This window comes from Rutidosis leptorrhynchoides, chromosome 4, assembly GCF_046630445.1.
Source record: "Rutidosis leptorrhynchoides isolate AG116_Rl617_1_P2 chromosome 4, CSIRO_AGI_Rlap_v1, whole genome shotgun sequence".
Taxonomy (NCBI): Eukaryota; Viridiplantae; Streptophyta; class Magnoliopsida; order Asterales; family Asteraceae; genus Rutidosis; species Rutidosis leptorrhynchoides.
The window spans coordinates 440457411-440477206 of record NC_092336.1 but is presented as its reverse complement, the minus strand read 5'-3'; the positions used below and the strand labels follow the sequence as shown (position 1 = coordinate 440477206).

The 19796-nt window shown below is 34.2% G+C and overlaps 2 protein-coding genes across 2 annotated transcripts; both read right to left on the bottom strand.

The window, feature by feature from the left end:
- Positions 1-2532, bottom strand: LOC139842120 (3-dehydrosphinganine reductase TSC10A-like). The gene is made up of 3 exons (XM_071832294.1): positions 1999-2532; positions 1114-1261; positions 1-293 (listed from the first exon to the last, which is right to left on the bottom strand). The coding sequence occupies exons 1-3, from the start codon at positions 2530-2532 to the stop codon at positions 1-3; spliced, it is 975 nt and encodes a 324-aa protein (XP_071688395.1).
- A 701-nt stretch (positions 2533-3233) lies between these two features.
- Positions 3234-6015, bottom strand: LOC139844344 (3-dehydrosphinganine reductase TSC10A-like). The gene is made up of 3 exons (XM_071834562.1): positions 5447-6015; positions 4748-4895; positions 3234-3765 (listed from the first exon to the last, which is right to left on the bottom strand). The coding sequence occupies exons 1-3, from the start codon at positions 5978-5980 to the stop codon at positions 3473-3475; spliced, it is 975 nt and encodes a 324-aa protein (XP_071690663.1). The 5' UTR covers positions 5981-6015; the 3' UTR covers positions 3234-3472.
- Positions 6016-19796: the final 13781 nt, after the last annotated feature.

The window sequence follows — 19796 nt, the reverse complement described above, 5'->3', positions numbered from 1 at the left end:
CTATTTCTTGTGTGCAGAATGTTTTTCAATACAGTCGTACCAGGTCCACAGAAAACACAACGCTATGATACGCACTAAACCCATAGAGATAACCTCAACGAACGCCATAAGGTACGATCTCTGAGGCGAACAACCCACAGTTACTATGGACAACAAGAACCCTTTAAAGTTGCAGTGTACCAAAAAACAACCAGATTTGATACCATTCAATGCTTTAATTGCAACCTCATCGGCTTTCATTGCACAAGAGGTCGTAGATATGATGTTTGTTAATTGTGGTCTTCTTTCCCTCTCTGGGATGAAAGATAAATCACTTATTAGATAAAAGAAGGGTATTATTTTTATTGTATGTGTCCTCATTATCATTATTGGCCCCGTCAACAACCTTGCATCCTTAATATCACTTAATAACTTTAAGACCGCTTGTAGCGGTGTCTACACACGCCATGGGCTGTCTAGGTGGCAAGCAACCAACGCCACTTTGTGGTGTATCAATGCGTGGGATGGGCCAAGATTTGAGTTGTGTGTTGCCAAGCAATGGATCAAGCAACACATGTTGCTTTTGTTTTCTTACTTTTTTTTATTATTTTAAAAATATTATTTTTATTCCTTTTTAATACTTAACCCAATTATATTTTAACACATCATCACAATACTCCTAACCCACACCAAACCCCACACCACCATTACTCTACAAAAACAACCCACACGTCCTAGTCATCAAAAAGATACAAAAAGCAACTCACGCCCCCATCCCACGCCTCCAACCACTACAAATAGTCTAATACACACAACAATACTTTTAAAAGTTAGGTACATACATCAATAAACACGGGAAGTCGTCAGCTAGGCTCAAAGCTGTCGGCAATTTCTCCAGTTTATTTGTGATAGGTGATGATATTTCTACCATGATTTTTTGATAGATTCACTACGGCTATGCAATAATGAGTTGTATTGTGCAACTCATTAATGCATAATTGAGGTGATCTATCAAAAAACATGATTGACATCAATTCCCATTTGTGATGGACTAATTCTGGTGGTCGGTGGCTAATAGCATGATAGTTATGTACATTTGTTAAGATATAAGAGAGAATGGTAAGAAGCTTGAACCTTTGGTTAAACTATGCGTATATGTTTCAGGGGGGAATATAACTGAAACATGAATGTCATCAGTAATAACCTCATGTTGTAGAGCTTCTGCTAAACCCCTTAGGCCAAACTTACTAGCTGAATATGATGTATAACCATATATGCCCACCTAACCACATGGAAAAAAAAAAAAACATGTGGTGGAAATAGATTACTAAATAAACAAAAGAAATAAAATTTATAAAACCATAAACATAAAGATATAATTACTTATTTCCAATATCATGCATTGCAAGTTTTTTCTTTAAAACAAACTTTCATGACAACATACTTTAGTATATAAGATTTTCTAGTTGAGATGAGTAAGAATGAATGCTTCAAAATAAAGTGATTAGCAAGTCACTTCTTGCATAAACAAATTGTGGAAAGTAAAAAACTTTTGACATGTTTTTCTAGAAAGTACAAATTGTGTATCATAATAGACTTGAATTCACAGTTAACCCATTATCCTATAAGTTTTTAGCCATTTACTTTAGTTAATTACAGAGTTATTTAGAAACTTTTGATAATTATATTATTTTTTACTGGATAGTATGTAAAGGAACGTCTTTTTTAAATCGAAGTTTGGTTTTTTAGATAATCGTATTTGTTTTCTTCCTTGGTTAAAACTCATATATTCACACTTGTACCATTACCGCAAATACATGAACAAAACTTTAACTAAAAACCTTATGTTTATGACAGTTTGAGACTGCTAAGCAAAATACTACTATTCGGAAATAAAATAAAAAGTAAGTTTGTTGATGATCATGTCATATCTTTTATAAAACTTCCATTTAAATTTCGATTTCAAGTGATCATCGCTTAACAAGAAAGTAAGATAGCTTAAGTAACGTAGTACAGTACCTGGCCCGCCTGAGAGGACATAAAAGCAATCGAAGCTGGCTTTCGATCACTTCGATTCTTCATTCCAGGTAATGCAGCTTTAACCACATTAAACGACCCAATCAAATTAACATTAATCATTCTCTTAACCATTTCAATATCCTGATTCTCAAGCTCATGAGCAACAAACACACCTTGATTACAAACCAAAACATCAATCACACCCACACTTTCAATTGCATTCTTAACACCTTCAAAGTCGCAAACGTCCACACTTACGATATCAACGTCTATACCGGTTGATAGACGAATTGAAGTTTTAGCTTCTTGTAATTTTTCCAAGTTACGAGCTAAGATAGTGACATGTGCACCTTCGGCTACAGCTTGGCGAGCTAGAGCTAAGCCGATGCCGGTGGACCCACCGGTAATGAGAACACGACGTGATTTGATTGGGATTTTGATTGGGTGGGGACGGACGATGAGTTTAAGGAAGAGGAGGAGGATGATTGAGAGGAGAACAAGAAGAGCAAGAAATGATAACTTGGAGTCCGCCATACATATGGTTAGAAGTGACAACTAAGGAATTGGGCCTTTAAAGAAATCTCATGTCATTATGTTGCCAAACTTTTTACCCAAAATTAGGAAGTGTAAAGTTTTTCATCAGTGAAGACCAATCACTATATGACACTTGTCATTTTGATGTGTGTATTTTTGCAGGAATATAGAGAAGAGACCATGCAGCACATTAATTATTGAGTTAAACATTTTTTCAAATTTTACACTTGATTGAAGCTTGTGCTTGTATACAAACATGTCTTTGAAGTTGGTGATTGAAGCTTGAGCTAGTGAGGTTTGAACCCGAGACCTATTGTAAAGAAATTGGGACCCCAACCACTATGGGTGTTCATGGTAAGAAAAAACCGAAAAAAACCCAAGGACTGGACGAAACCGAACCGGACCAGAACCGAGCATTCCCGAGGAGTTACACACAACCCTACCAACCACTATGCTATCTTGTTAGAGAAGATATTAGGCGGACAGCTAAGAGATGTTAAAAGGGTACATCAACCAAACATCATCATATACAACAATCAATTTATTTATACTCGGATCAATTAAAACCAGGACTTCCATTAGAAGATTATAAAAAAATTCATACCAGGCATTACTAGCAGCATGAGTACTTAGACAAGAAATAGATGCAAATAAAACCTTGTTTCAAGCACAGAGTAGCATACACTTGAAAGTGAAGAAGAACAAGATTCTTAAAAGTTACTCCCTAGTATTTTGTAAAGACTTGGTTTCAACTCCAGACGAACAAATATACAAAATTAAAAAAAACATTGTTACAGAACAAAGTATATCATGTCGTACCAGCAGCATGGACGCAAAATTAAAAAATCCAATCCAATTGCAAGTACATTAAAACAAGATGGATCAAAATTTCAAAACATATGGATCAGCTTAATACACGATCTACTTCATCAAACACTTACTAATTTTGTTGTGCGTGCCATTTCTCAATGCTTCCATACCAGGTCCACTGAAAACACAAACCAGCAATACGTACTAAACCTGCAAAAATAACCTCAACAAACGCCATGAGATATGATCTCTGAGGAGAGAGACCAGCAGTTCCTATGGACAACAAGTATCCTTCAAAGTTGCAGGGCACAAAAAAAGATCCAGATTTGATGCCATTCAATGCAATCTTTGCAACCTCATCAGCTTGCATTGTACCAGATGATGCTGCTATGATGCTTGTCAATCGTGGCTTCCTCTTGTTCTCTGAACCAAACAAATGCTTATCAAAATGCAGCAGGAAAGAGGGCAGAATAAAAAGGGATGTACTACTATATATATCAACCAAATAAACTCTTACACGAAAATGTTATATCCGATCAAATTTAAATTAGGTGCCGACGAAATATTACGAGGTAATAAACAGTGTAGAGCCTCAAGTAGAAGCAGCACCAAAATATAAAAATTACATTGGTTCTAGAGCCCTAAAGCTCATTAGAAACCAAAAAGACATTTTAAACTTACTACAAATCACAGCCTATAACAGAAAGTTTATATTCCAGTAGAATCTAATTGAGTCTGCCAGATATTAAAATATTTCCATGATAGAAACCATTTTACTGTTTTAGTCGAAAAACACTAAAGATCAAGCTGAATATCAAAATCATTTGAGCTATTTCAATATACAAACAAGTACGGAGTATACAATTCCTCGCATAGCCTCAATACGGTAATGTTCAAATACACTTCCAACATCTTTACCCGCGCTTATCCACAGATGAAGATGAAAAGATAAAAATAAGAAAAAGAAACATTAGGACACAATAAATTATTGCACTAGGACTTTTTATTTGTACCTGACATAAGAAACTAACAAAGTACCAACAACCTAATTCCATGACAGCTCTTTGTGCCAACCCATCATGGATTCTTTATTTGTACATGTACATTACCTATTCAACAAACTCTACATATTTAAAGTCATTTAATGTAAGCCTGTAATGGTGGGGGGATGAAAAAACATTTGTACAACTTTTTCTTCGATGTGACGATGTTAATTACTTAGCGCAGCGAGAAATGAGAATTGAGCTAGCTTTGTTACTTGCAGAAAAAAGACCTTAAATTAACAAATTGTAAGAGCTAAATGTTAAAACATACATTGAGGAAATTGCATGGTACAGCCCCAGTGATAACTAACAACTAACAGACATGAGGTAACAAATTAGAGCAATGGATATGGATATCGAACCTTCTGCAAAACCAGGTGTATCCGTGTCCGGGGGAAAAATAAGTGAAACATGTATGTCATCATCAATAACTTCTTGTTGCAGTGCTTCCGCTAAACCCCTTAGACCAAACTTACTAGCCGAATAAGCTGTATAACCATATATTCCCACCTATAACCATATAAATCCATCAATTAACATTATAATCCTTCAAAGATCTAAAACCACAACAGAAACATTATCACTCGCTAAGAACACTTATAGAGTTATAAGCTGGAAAACTTTGGATTAAAGGTACACTAAAGTTAATATCGGCAAAATACTGAAATTTTCTTTTTTTAATGTGTATGATGTCTTTTAAGTTCAAATCAACAGTCATCTAACACATTCATGGTGTCATACAGCATACTCATCTCTTGTTCTAATTACAACTAATTGAACAGGTCATGCGAATCACCATGCCCTAATATTACAAGATCAATTCATAAACACTAACTTTAGTACTTAATCAGGAAACTTAATAATCCTTCAAAGCACTAAAAATCATAACAGAGAGTTATCATTCAACAGCCACAACCAGCATACTGATCACGTGTTTTAACTACAACAGATCAAACAAATCGAGTGCATCATACCACAACCTCAATCCAATAATCCTAGATTCACTAATTAATCAACAAATAAAGTAATTAAACTAGAATAGAATACACTACACGCATTACCTGACCGGCCTGAGACGACATAAAAGCAATCGAAACCGGTTTCCGATCACTGCGTTTCTTCATTCCAGGCAACGCAGCTTTCACCAAATTGAATGTTCCAATCAAATTCACATCAATCATCTCTTTAATCTCATGAATCTCCTGATTCTCAATCTCATGAGCAACAAACACACCTTGATTACACACCAAAACATCAATCACACCTGCATTCTCAACCGCATTCTTAACAGCATCATAATCGCACACATCAGCACTAACAATATCAACATCTATACCAGTCGATAAACGTATCGAAGCTTTAGCTTCTTGTAATTTCTCTAAGTTACGAGCTAAAATAGTGACGCGTGCACCTTCGGTTACTGCTTGACGAGCTAGGGCTAAACCGATGCCGCTAGATCCGCCGGTGATGAACACGTGGCGTGATTTGATTGGGATATTGGTCGGCCGTGGACGGACAATTAGTTTGAGGAAGATTAGGAGGAGGATTGGAAGGAGTACTATGAGTGCGAGATATGAGAGATCGGCGTCCACCATTGATGCTGTGTCTATATTTTCTGTATCCAAATGGGAGGAATTGAAATAAAGAAGTGGAAAAAAAAATTAGGGGGGGGGGGGATAAAATAAATGAGACCACATGGCCATGGGTATCTCCGTAAAAGATGTAAAATCCTCGTTCATTTCTGATGAGGGGTAAATCCGTAAACTTAACAAAAGTTAACCTAAAAGATATATACAGCAAGTTTTAGTGTCAAAAAATATCAAACGTAATTTCTATTTTATTTTTATTTTGCACTATGAGAAATTCGGTCCTGAAATTTCCACCAAGTTGAACCACTTTTTAATAGGTCACGCTTCTACCACTAAAATACTATCCTTGTGGTTAATTATCAACGTAATTAAAAAAAATTCAAAACTAGATTAATAATTTTAAGGTACAAATTGTCTAGGATTATATCTTGAAAAATTAATATTTCTTCCGTCTCAAAAAGATTGTCATGTATGATTTTTTGTTAAATTTAAGATATATAAGATAAATGTCAATTTTTACTTTTATAATTAAGGTAGGTTTGATTGAATAGTATTTAATATATGACTGATTATAAGTAATAAATGATTGTACTGTAAATTAGAGAGTTTAATGAAAGAAAACTTATTTGAGACATATATAAATATAAATAGTAGAGTGAATATTTATTTTGAGACATATGCAGTATATAAAAAACAGTGTATGATTTGCCTAGTATTATATCGTTAGAGAACAATGTATTATTTATAAAATCAGTTATTCCTCTCAAAAGTTAACTTCTTTCCTATGTACCAAAACAAAAGAATATCGTCGATGAGATACAAAAAAAAAGAGGATCCTACTTCGCTCATGCACCGTCTTTTAACCCTCCTACCGCTGGTAAAACTAGCAGTCTAATAAAATTTCTGCATGTTACATCGCACTTGAAGTCCACCCAAGAGAGTTCCCCGGCTTCTCGTGATGAGCTAAAAGGAGAATTCAAAAAATGAGTCCTCGTAAAGCCTAAGGTAAGGAAGGCAGTTCACCAGGTAAGGCCTCCCATCCGCTAGTTCGGTCGTTAGGTCGAGAAGAAAAGGATTCCTTTGAAAAAAAGGGAACGAGTGAAGTATACGAAGCGAAAAGGGAAGGTGTGAGGGGGTAAGGTAAAGTTGAGGTAGGATCGTAAACCGCCACCCTTCCGCATCCGGTTGAGACGATTGATCGAATGGCCTCATCAATAAGGTGGACTTCAATTGACGCGATAAGGTGTTAGGAGCACCCTGACGGGCCAAGGTATGCCGATGGATGGAGGCGGTTGCATGCTACAATCTAAGAGTTTAGTTCCATGAAACTGAATAACATGGTCTGAAACGAAGTCAACTCACTTTGCTTAACACAGGGCAGCAGGGGGCATGACTTATTTCTCACCCTCACCCACCCTTTGGTGTTTATGAGTTACTGTTATCTTAAACGTTCGAATGTTGACATGATGAACGGTGTTTCCAACCATTCATGGGTGTTTTCTTTGAAATTCTAGATGATTAAAATTTATTTATTTTTTATGATAGTCTCCCTTTTAAATACCTTGATTGAATTTTAAAGTGTCTTCATTTAATATATATATATATATATATATATATATATATATATATATATATATATATATATATATATATATATATGTATATATATATATATATATATAGGATCAATGGGGAAGTAACCAATCGGGGGGAAGCAAAATTTTTTTTTTTTTTTTGAATTTTTTTTTTTCCGGCATCAAGATCACACGAAAATATGAACATTTAGAAGAGACACTTCGTGATGAATGTTATTATTTAGGCGGGAAAACGATCGACAAAAATAACATTCAAGATAATATTGTTCGTGAAGAATATGAACGTTTTTTTTTTCCATGTTTTGTGAAGTAAAATTTAGCCCGATTTAGAGTTTAGGGTTTAGGGTTTTGGGTTTTGGGTTTTGGGTTTATGGAGGTGTTTTGGGTTTATTCCATAAACCCAAAACACCAAACCCTAAACCCTAAATCCTAAACCCTAAACTTTAAACCGTTCGTGTTAAAAACTCAATCTAAATCCTAAATCTATACCCTAAATCTAAACCCTAAACCCTAAATTTCTAAACCCTAATATCTAAACCCTAATATCTAAACCCCAATAGCTAAAACCTCAAAATACGCTCGAAAAACACGATAATTGTTATATATTACTTCTTCGAACGTTTTCCCGCCAAAATAAAAACATTTATCACAAAGTGTCTCTACTAAATGTTCATATTTTCATCTCATCTATAATGTTCGTGAACAAAGTTTTTTCAAAAAACGAAAAAAAAAGAAAGTTTTTGCTTCCCCCCGCTTCCCCCCGAATGGTTACTTCCCTCTTGATCCTACCACTATATATATATATATATATATATATATATATATATATATATATATATATATATATATATATATATATATATAAGCAACCCTAAACCCTAAACTCTAAACCGTTCGTGTTAAAATATTCAATCTAAACCCTAATTTTTAAACCCAAAACCCCAATTTCTAAACCCTAATAGCTAAACCCTAATTTATAACCCCCTAATTTCTAAACCCTAATTTCTAACCCCTTAAAAAAACTCAGCAGCAAAACATTCAATGCATTGAATGTTTTTATTTTTTTCTTCGAGCGTTTTCCCGCCAAAATAATGACAGTCATCACAAAGTATCTTTTTTAAATGTTCATATTTTTATCTAATCTATAATGTTCGTGAACAAAGTTTTTTCAAAAAACAAAAAAAAAAAATTACCTCCCCCCACTTCCCCCTCAAAAAGTGCTTCCCTCTTGATTAAATCTATATATATATATATATATATATATATATATATATATATATATATATATATATATATATATATATATATATATATATATTTTCCAAAAAAGATTTAAGAATAGTTATCAGCTAGTAGCCATGACTAGCAACGAAGTTAATGCTTCACACTAGTCCACTCGTCCATCAAGATGTAGCCCGTTATGGTCTTTAACCACAATTGGCATTAGGTATGAAATTGCTCAATTTTGGAAGCTTCGACGAGCGCAACACACCCACTATAGAGGACCTAGGTTATACTCACTCACTAGACCAACACTTTGATGTTGGTTAGCCTTTAATTTTATAAATTCTTAGTGCACAATTATATTTAGGCGACAGTGTCGACCATATATCATTCAGGCGGTATAACCGACCATATATCACTTAGGCGGCAGAGCCGACCATATAATAAAAATAACACAAGTGCACTAATAACTCAAACACGAACTAAGGCTTAACCGGAAAACTTAATAAAGAACACTTTTATTAATACAAAGAAACAATTACAATATTATGGACTCAACTCACACTCTTCTTCACAACTTCTACTTCTAACTCTTCTTCACTTCTTACTTCTTCTCTACTTCACACTTCACTTACTCACACCTTACACAAATGAACTACTCATCACCCATATTTATACTACCTCATGGAACATTCTAGAAACTAGATATTTCCATGGATAAATATCTAGATATTTTCTACACATACAAATATCTAGATTTTTCCTATCAAATATTTCTAGATTTTTCCTACCATATTCTAAATTCTAGATATTTTCTTATACATATTAATATCTAGATATTTTACATATATACATCTACTAATATCAAATTTGCATTGTATTTTAACACTCCCCCTCAATGCAAATTTTCTTCCAACGATGTCTTGCAGACCATTCCAAGTGCTTCTCTGAATTTTGTAAACTTCGGTTTACTTAGGCTCTTGGTGAATATATCTGCAACCTGTTCATCTGTCTTTGTTGGCATCATCTTGATTTTCCCTTCAAGGACCTTCTCGCGAATATAATGATAGTGCACTTCTATATGTTTTGTTCTTGCATGAAATGTAGTGACCCGAAGTTTTCCATGTTTATATATATATATATTAAATGAAATTGTTATTTACATGATTAAGTGTTTCCAACATGTTAAGAAATCAAACTTGTTAAGACTTGATTAATTGAAATAGGTTTCATATAGACAACTGACCATCCAAGTTGACCGGTGATTCACGAACGTTAAAAACTTGTAAAAACTATACGATGACATATATATGGTTATATATATAGTTAACATGATTTTATTATAAGTATGTATCCCATTAGGTATTTTAACAATGAGTTATATACATAAAAATGAGACTATTAATTTAAGAAACTCGAAAACGATATATATAACGATTATCGTTATAACAACGTCTTACTAGGTACATATGAATCATATTAAGATATTGATACACTTGGTTAATTATGTTAAATGATAAGTAAATATATTATTAAGTGTATTAACAATGAAATACATATGTAAAAATAAGACTACTAACTTAATGATTTCGAAACGAGACATATATGTAACGATTATCGTTGTAACGACATTTAACTGTATATATATCATACTAAGATATATTATATATCATAATATCATGATAATATAACAATTTAACATCTCATTTGTTATAATAAATAATGGGTTAACAACATTCAACAAAATCGTTAACCTAAAGGTTTCAAAACAACATTTACATGTAACGACTAACGATAACTTAACGACTCAGTTAAAATGTATATACATGTAGTGTTTTAATATGTATTCATACACTTTTGAAAGACTTCAAGACACTTATCAAAATACTTCTACTTAACAAAAATGCTTACAATTACATCCTCGTTCAGTTTCATCAACAATTCTACTCGTATGCACCTGTATTCGTACTCATACAATACACAGCTTTTAGATGTATGTACTATTGGTATATACACTCCAATGATCAGCTCTTAGCAGCCCATGTGAGTCACCTAACACATGTGGGAACCATCATTTGGCAACTAGCATGAAATATCTCATAAAATTACAAAAATATGAGTAATCATTTATGACTTATTTACATGAAAACAAAATTACATATCCTTTATATCTAATCCATACACCAACGACCAAAAACACCTACAAATACTTTCATTCTTCAATTTTCTTCATCTAATTGATCTCTCTCAAGTTCTATCTTCAAGTTCTAAGTGTTCTTCATAAATTCCAAAAGTTCTAGTTTCATAAAATCAAGAATACTTCCAAGATTGCAAGTTTACTTCCAAGTTTTTTAAATCCATTCCAAGTAATCATCCAAGATCAAGAAACCTTTGTTACTTACAGTATTTTATCTTTCTAATACAAGGTAATAATCATATTCAAATTTTAATTCAATTTCTATAACTATGACAATCTTATTTCGAGTGGAAATCTTACTTGAAATTGTTTTCGTGTCATGATTCTGCTTCAAGAACTTTCAAGCCATCCAAGGATCCTTTGAAGCTAGATCTATTTTTCTCATTTCCAGTAGGTTTATCCAAGGAACTTGAGGTAGTAATGATGTTCGTAACATCATTCGATTCATACATATAAAGCTATCTTATTCGAAGGTTTAAACTTGTAATCACTAGAACATAGTTTAGTTAATTCTAAACTTGTTCGCAAATAAAGGTTAATCATTCTAACTTGACTTTTAAAATCAACTAAACACATATTCTATATCTATATGATATGCTAACTTAATGATTTAAAACCTGGAAACACGAAAAATACCGTAAAATCGGATTTACGTCGTCGTAGTAACACCGCGGGCTGTTTTGGGTTAGTTAATTAAAAACTATGATAAACTTTGATTTAAAAGTTGTTATTATGAGAAAATGATTTTTAATATGAACATGAAACTATATCCAAAAATTATGGTTAAACTCAAAGTGGAAGTATGTTTTCTAAAATGGTCATCTAGACGTCGTTCTTTCGACTGAAATGACTACCTTTACAAAAACGACTTGTAACTTATTTTTCCGACTATAAACCTATACATTTTCTGTTTAGATTCATAAAATAGAGTTCAATATGAAACCATAGCAATTTGATTCACTCAAAACGGATTTAAAATGAAGAAGTTATGGGTAAAACAAGATTGGATAATTTTTCTCATTTTAGCTACGTAAAAATTGGTAACAAATCTATTCCAACCATAACTTAATCAACTTGTATTGTATATTATGTAATCTTGAGATACCATAGACACGTATACAATGTTTCGACCTATCATGTCGACACATCTATATATATTTCGGAACAACCATAGACACTCTATATGTGAATGTTGGAGTTAGCTATACAAGGTTGAGGTTGATTCCAAAATATATATAGTTTGAGTTGTGATCAATACTGAGATACGTATACACTGGGTCTTGGATTGATTCAAGATAATATTTATCGATTTATTTCTGTACATCTAACTGTGGACAACTAGTTGTAGGTTACTAACGAGGACAGCTGACTTAATAAACTTAAAACATCAAAATATATTAAAAGTGTTGTAAATATATTTTGAACATACTTTTATATATATGTATATATTGTTATAGGTTCGTGAATCAACCAGTGGCCAAGTCTTACTTCCCGACGAAGTAAAAATCTGTGAAAGTGAGTTATAGTCCCACTTTTAAAATCTAATATTTTTGGGATGAGAATACATGCAGGTTTTATAAATGATTTACAAAATAGACACAAGTACGTGAAACTACATTCTATGGTTGGATTATCGAAATCAAATATGCCCCTTTTTATTAAGTCTGGTAATCTAAGAATTAGGGAACAGACACCCTAATTGACGCGAATCCTAAAGATAGATCTATTGGGCCTAACAAACCCCATCCAAAGTACCGGATGCTTTAGTACTTCGAAATTTATATCATATCCGAAGGGTGTCCCGGAATGATGGGGATATTCGTATATATGCATCTTGTTAATGTCGGTTACCAGGTGTTCACCATATGAATGATTTTTATCTCTATGTATGGGATGTGTATTGAAATATGAAATCTTGTGGTCTATTGTTACGATTTGATATATATAGGTTAAACCTATAACTCACCAACATTTTTGTTGACGTTTAAAGCATGTTTATTCTCAGGTGAATACTAAGAGCTTCCGCTGTTGCATACTAAAATAAGGACAAGATTTAGAGTCCATGTTTGTATGATATTGTGTAAAAACTGCATTCAAGAAACTGATTTCGATGTAACATATTTGTATTGTAAACCATTATGTAATGGTCGTGTGTAAACAGGTTATTTTAGATTATCATTATTTGATAATATACGTAAAGCTTTTTAAACCTTTATTTATGAAATAAAGGTTATGGTTTGTTTTAAAAATGAATGCAGTCTTTGAAAAACGTCTCATATAGAGGTCAAAACCTCGCAACGAAATCAATTAATATGGAACGTTTTTAATCAATAAGAACGGGACATTTCATGAAAGACTGGATTCTCTGCTAGTCATATAGCTGATAGGTTATCGCAAAGAAGATTTACTTGATAATCTGTTGATTGATGAAGATCTTCCATTAGTTGCTTCAACCACATAATTTCTTGTGTTGCTGATGCTGCCGATCGATATTCTGCTTCAGTGCTTGACAAGGATACTGTTGGTTGTCTCTTGCTGCACCATGATATTACTCCTGATCCAAGACTAAACATGTATCCAGCTGTTGACCGTAGTGTATCATAGTCTCCAGCATAATCGGCGTCACAATATCTAGTCACGTGACATTCTTTTATTTTCTTGTATAAAATACCAAAGTTGATAGTGCCTTTAACATACCTTAAGATGTGTGACGATCGCTCCAAATCCATATGGACGAACACGTCATTCATTGATTTCATTGCGAGGTATTTGACCTCTATGTGATACATTTTGTAACATTGTATTCGTTTGAAAAGGTATTTCATAAATGAATATATAAATTCCAGGTTTTTAACATCTGATGATTCCTACGTATAGACAATCACCATTTAAATGGTTTACAATAATACATCTGTTGACAATACAGTCAAAATAAGATACATGGTAATGGTTTGGTGAATGCAAGTTTCTTGTATATAGCATGTATGACTCCAAGCACATATCTTGTATCACGTATAAGCAAACAGCGGAAGACTTCTAGAATCCTGAGAATAAACATGCTTCAAGTGTCAACACAAAGGTTGGTGAGTTCATAGTTTTAATATTACACATAATCCGTATATCAATGTGGATTACAAAAGTTCAGTTGTTTTATTCAAAACGTTTATCAATAGGTTTTACATAAAAGGTGGATCACAAGATTTCAGTTGTTTCATCCGAAACGTTTATCAATCGGTTCTACAAAATTGAGCACCCTGGTAACTAAACTTTAACGTTTATATAATTTGTACCCTTTGTATAATCATCTTAATAATACACGCAAACCAACGTGTACGCTTCTCAAATAGCATACGTCCGTTAAAAGGCTAGTGCTCTAGCTCGGACGGGGATATCATGCCCTATGGATCCATATACTACTACTCGCGCCCACCAGTTCTTATAACCGGCAGTTACTAGTTACCAAAGCTAAGGGATTTTCGGTTCAAACTCGGTGTAGAATTTAGTATGTACTTGTATCCATTGCGTTTAAAATAAAGTGCATGTATTCTCAGCCCAAAAATATAGATTGCAAAAGCAATTAAAAAGGGAGCAAATGAAACTCACGCATATAAATATTGTATATCGGTTAATAAAGCATTTGCATGTATTCTCAGCCCAAAAATGTAGGGAGTAAAAGGGATCATATGAAACTCACGCATATCAGTTTTAGTTTTTGTATTCATTTTATAAAACAGCGCATGTATTCTCAGCCCAAAAATATGTATAAAAAGAGATCAATGAACTCACTGTTTTATATTGATATACAATATTGCAGGAAAGCACGTAGACGCATCGGAGATGATAAACACGAGGTTTAATTCACAAAAATACCCCCGAACATTACCCATAACCTCCTTGGTAATAACCCATATTTTCCTTAGCTCTAGCTCGCTCGGAAACTCGTTTTGAAAATTACTTGGACAGCACTCCGTCGTAATATTTTATGTACATTATTATTTTTGTATCGCAAAAATAATAACATTAATAATAAAAATAATAAGATTAATAATAATCTTAATAATAATAATAATAATAATAATAATAATAATAATAATAATAATAATAATAATAATAATAATAATAATAATAATAATAATAATAATAATAATAAATAAAATAAATACGGAGTAATATATGTTAAAACAGAAGCAGAATGATCGAGTTTTTATAGGTGTGGCCTGTCCCCAGATCCCATGCGATCGCATGGTTCTGAAGGCCATTGGCCATGCGATCGCATGGCCCATTTTTCCAGCTCACATAATTTTGTCCTAATGCTTGTCGACATAATTAAATAATATATATATAATATATAATTTAAATTAATTAATTATATATTATATTTTATTCCCGTGCATAGTTGATTTGTAATTTTTGTTCCGATAAGTCGTACGTCATCACTTGACTTATGTCCCGGTTCCGGTTTTTCGAATGTCCTTTCGTACCTTTAGAAAACTTGCATTTTACGTTTCGTGTCACGTACCTTTGTCAAAATATAGCCTTAAGTTATCCATAAACTATACCACTCAAAGTATATCTAAAACTTTAGAGTATTTTGGTCATTTACTTCTATAAATCATCGTCTCACTATTTGTTAAAATACATTTTTAAAATAGTGTTTTAATGTAGCAAAGTTACTGTAGCAAAGCCAATTTTTACTGTAGCAATTCACTGTAGCAAAGTAAATTTTACTGTAGTAAATAGTGATTTTCGAAAACACTGTAGCATTTTGGGTACTGTAGCAATTTGAAAATACTGTAGCAAATTAGTGTTTTACTTATTCATCTTAAACGTTTTTGTCAACTTATCTAAATATCAATCGAATCAATAATCGGATGTTACTATCGTTTACTAAATAACTTGAAATCATATATATTCAAATAGATATATAAACGAATAAGTTTAATGTACGGTAACATGCAATTAAAACTTTGTTACGTTTTCAAGTTATAGTATATATATGTATCTATTTACATATAATGGTTCGCGAATCGTTGAGAACAACTGAAGAGTATTTAAATATATAAAAGTAATTCAAAAATTTTGAGATTCAGTTTTACAGACTTTGCTTATCGTGTCGGAAATGTTAATCATACAAAGATTAAGTTTAAGTTTGGTCGAAATTTCTGGGTCATCACAAGATGCGTCGTACAACATCAAGGTAAGGCTTCTTCGGATTGCTCATGTATCGACTAACCACTCCAACTGCATAAGATATGTCTGGCCGGCTTAGTGTGAGATAAATAAGACTTCCGACCATCTTTCGATAAATAGTAACATCTTGAAGACTTTTTCCTTCATCTGCTCGTAGTTTTGTATTCGGATCCATCGGAGTTGAGATAGGTTTGTAATTAAGCATTTCGTAGTTTTGTAAAAGATCTCGAGCATATTTCTGTTGTCCTAGAAATAATCCTTCTCTTTTCTGCTCTATTTCGAGTCCAAGAAAATGTTTGAGTTCTCCAAGCTCCTTCATATGAAATCTGATAGACAGAATCTCTCTTGTTCTTTAGATCTCCTCATAGTGATCTCCAGTGATGATTAAGTCATCCACATATACTAGCACTATGGCTAGTTTTCCTTGATCTTGTTTCACAAATAAACTAGAATTTGAAGGAGCAACTGTAAAACCACGTTGTACCAAGAACTCACCAATTTTCCCGTACCAAGCTCTTGGAGCCTGCTTCAAGCCATATAGTGCCTTCTTTAATTTACAGACATGGTCAGGATGGATCTTGTTCTCAAAGCCTTTTAGTTGCTCCATATAAATGCTTTTGTCAATTTCTCCATGTAAGAAAGCATTCTTGATATCCATCTGCCACAGCTTCCAAGATTTGCTAGCGGCTAAAGCTAGTAGAACTCGAATTGTTGTGATCTTCGCCACTGGACTAAACGTTCCTTCATAATCCAGCCCATATTGTTGAGAAAAACCTCTAGCAATAAGTCGAGCTTTATACCTTTCAATGGAGCCATCTGATCGAGTCTTCACCTTGTAAACCCATTTACAAGATATTGGTTTTACATCTTTTGGCTTTGGAACTAAACTCCATGTCTGGTTTTCTTTTAGTGCATTAATTTCTTCTTCCATCGCTTTCTGCCATTCTCGACTTTGCGCTGCTTCTTCATAAGTAGAAGGCTCAATAGGTATTGATTCATCCACATGATCAGCATTGGCATACCTTGGATTAGGTTGTCTCGGCCTTGCTGACCTCCTTAATTTTTGTGCATGCTCCTCGACTTCCTTTTGGATTGGATGAACCTCCTCGGATATAGATTGATGTACACCAGTTTTCCATGGACTCTTTTCCTTAGAGTACGACCCTTCTCCTTCTTTTATTGGATCCAATACCTGCTCTTTAGGATCTTCTTTTTCTTCTGGACCTTCATCTAATCCATGAGATTCTGGAAGCTCTATCTTTTGAGGTGACCACCATGAAGACGCTTCATCAAATACCACATTTCTTGAAGTATGGCACTTTCTGGTATTTGGATCACAACATCTCCATCCTTTTCTTGATTCATCATAACCGACAAAAATGCACCGAATTGCCTTATTCTCAAATTTGCTTCGTAGATGATCTGGCACGAAGACGTAGCAGCATACACATCCAAAAACTTTGAGATGGTTGACGGTTGGCTTGATCTTCTATAATCTTTCATATGGTGAAATATATCCCAAATTTGTTTGTGGGAGTCTGTTAATCACGTACGATGCCGTCCTCATACATTCGGCCCAAAATCTGCCTGGAACATTCTTACCATGAAGCATACTCCGACAAGTTTCGGCAAGGTGACGATTCTTGTGTTCCGCCACTCCATTCTGTTGTGGAGTATTGGGGCAAGTCAATTGCCTTCTGATCTTGTGCTTCTCAGGATAGATATTGAACTCGGTTGATAAATATTCTCCTCCATTATCTGTGCGTAAGCACCTAATCTTATTATTGAGCTCACTTTCTATCTTCTTCTTGAACTCTTTAAACTTCTGAAAAGTTTCCGACTTTTCCTTCATGAAGTAAACCCACACATATCTTGAGAAGTCATCAATGAATGTCACCAAATACTTCATTCCTCCAAGTGATGTTTGTTTCACTGGGCCAAAGACGTCTGAGTGTATGAGCTCTAGTGGTGTCTTGGACTGATGCTCTGACTCCTTGAATGGCAATTGGTGAGCTTTGCCAAATTGACATCCAACACATATTGTATCTATTCGGATATCAATTTGAGGAAGCCCATTTACTATGCGTTTCACCATCATCTCCTTTAACTTATTGTAGCCTACATGCCCAAGATGTTCATGCCACAGATCAGCAGTCTCATTCTTTCGAGTCTTATCCACATAAGCTGTTTCAGCAGATAATACATAGACCGATTCTATTCTTCTTCCTTGCATAACTGGATTGCCAACCACCTTTACTCTCTTGAATATGGACACATCTTCTGGTCCAAAGAGCACATAATTCCCTTCTGCTATCAATTGTGGTACTGAAAGTAAATTCTTCTTTAGGCCAGGGACAAGATACACCTTCTCGAATTGGAGCTTATGAGAGCCGCCTTCATTTGGAATTATTGTCTTTCCAATGTGAGAAATAGACAACCTTGAATTGTCGGCTGTCAACACGACTCTCTTTCCTTTGTAATCATCCATTTCTTGCAGCTTCGTCTCATCATTGGTCATATGATTTGAGCACCCAGAATCAATGATCCAATCATCTTTGTAGTTTATTGTTGACTTTAAGGTTGCTGCAAGAGCTTGATCATCTATGCCAGCTTCAACAGAAAATCCAGCTTCTGCATCCCATGTTTCCTCATTAATGGTTGCTTCAAATGTGATCTCTTTCTTCTCATCTCTTGTGGTGGCCATATTTCCTTCAAAAGTTCGCCTTTTGGGGAATTTACAATCTCGAGCAAAATGACCCTTCTTGCCACAATTGAAGCATTCACAATTCTTTCTCTTATCATTTTCTCGATGTTGTTGGCGATGATCTCTTCTTCCTTGTTGAGCTCCCCCTGAAGCGTTGCCTTTTGACTTTGGGTGACTCTTCCATCCATATGTCTGACTTTCTTTCATCGCATCTTGTCTTCGAGATGTTGCTTTCTTCTTATTGGTGAAGAGTGCATCTTCTCCGTCTTTTATGGTTACTTCATTCATCTGCTTGGCTAATGCCTCTTGATTAGCCAATAAATTCTTCAGCTCTATTAATGATGGTTGAGTAGGCCATCCTCTCACAGCGGCTATAAATCCATTATACTCGGATCTTAAGCCATGGATGATAATTCTCTTCATCCTTGCATCACTCACTTTCTCTTCAGGAGCAAGTTGAGATATCTCACGACAAATTGATTTCACCTTGGTGAAATATTGAGAAATAGATAGACTTCCTTGTGTGATACCCGCAAGCTCATTTTCCAAGAGCTGGAGGCGTGCTTCATTCTTCTTTTGAAAATAATTTTTCAGAAGTTTCCCAAGCTGCCTTTGTTGTTTTCTCGTCACGGATGTGCTCCAATAGATCATCCTCGATTGTAGTCTTCAGTATAAATAAAGCCTTCCCGGCCTTGATGTTCCATTTTCTCAAAGCTTCGGCATTTTTTTTCGGTGGAGGCGTTGTGTCACTGCCAGCAACTATTTCCCAAAAATCCTGTCCTTGTAGGTAGGATTCTATGCAAGTCCGCCAATAACCATAGTTGTGGTTATTGAGACTCTTGATTCCACTGCTCGTACTTGCAAGATCTACCATCATGACGTCCAACATCCAATAAGTTTGATCCCAGACCG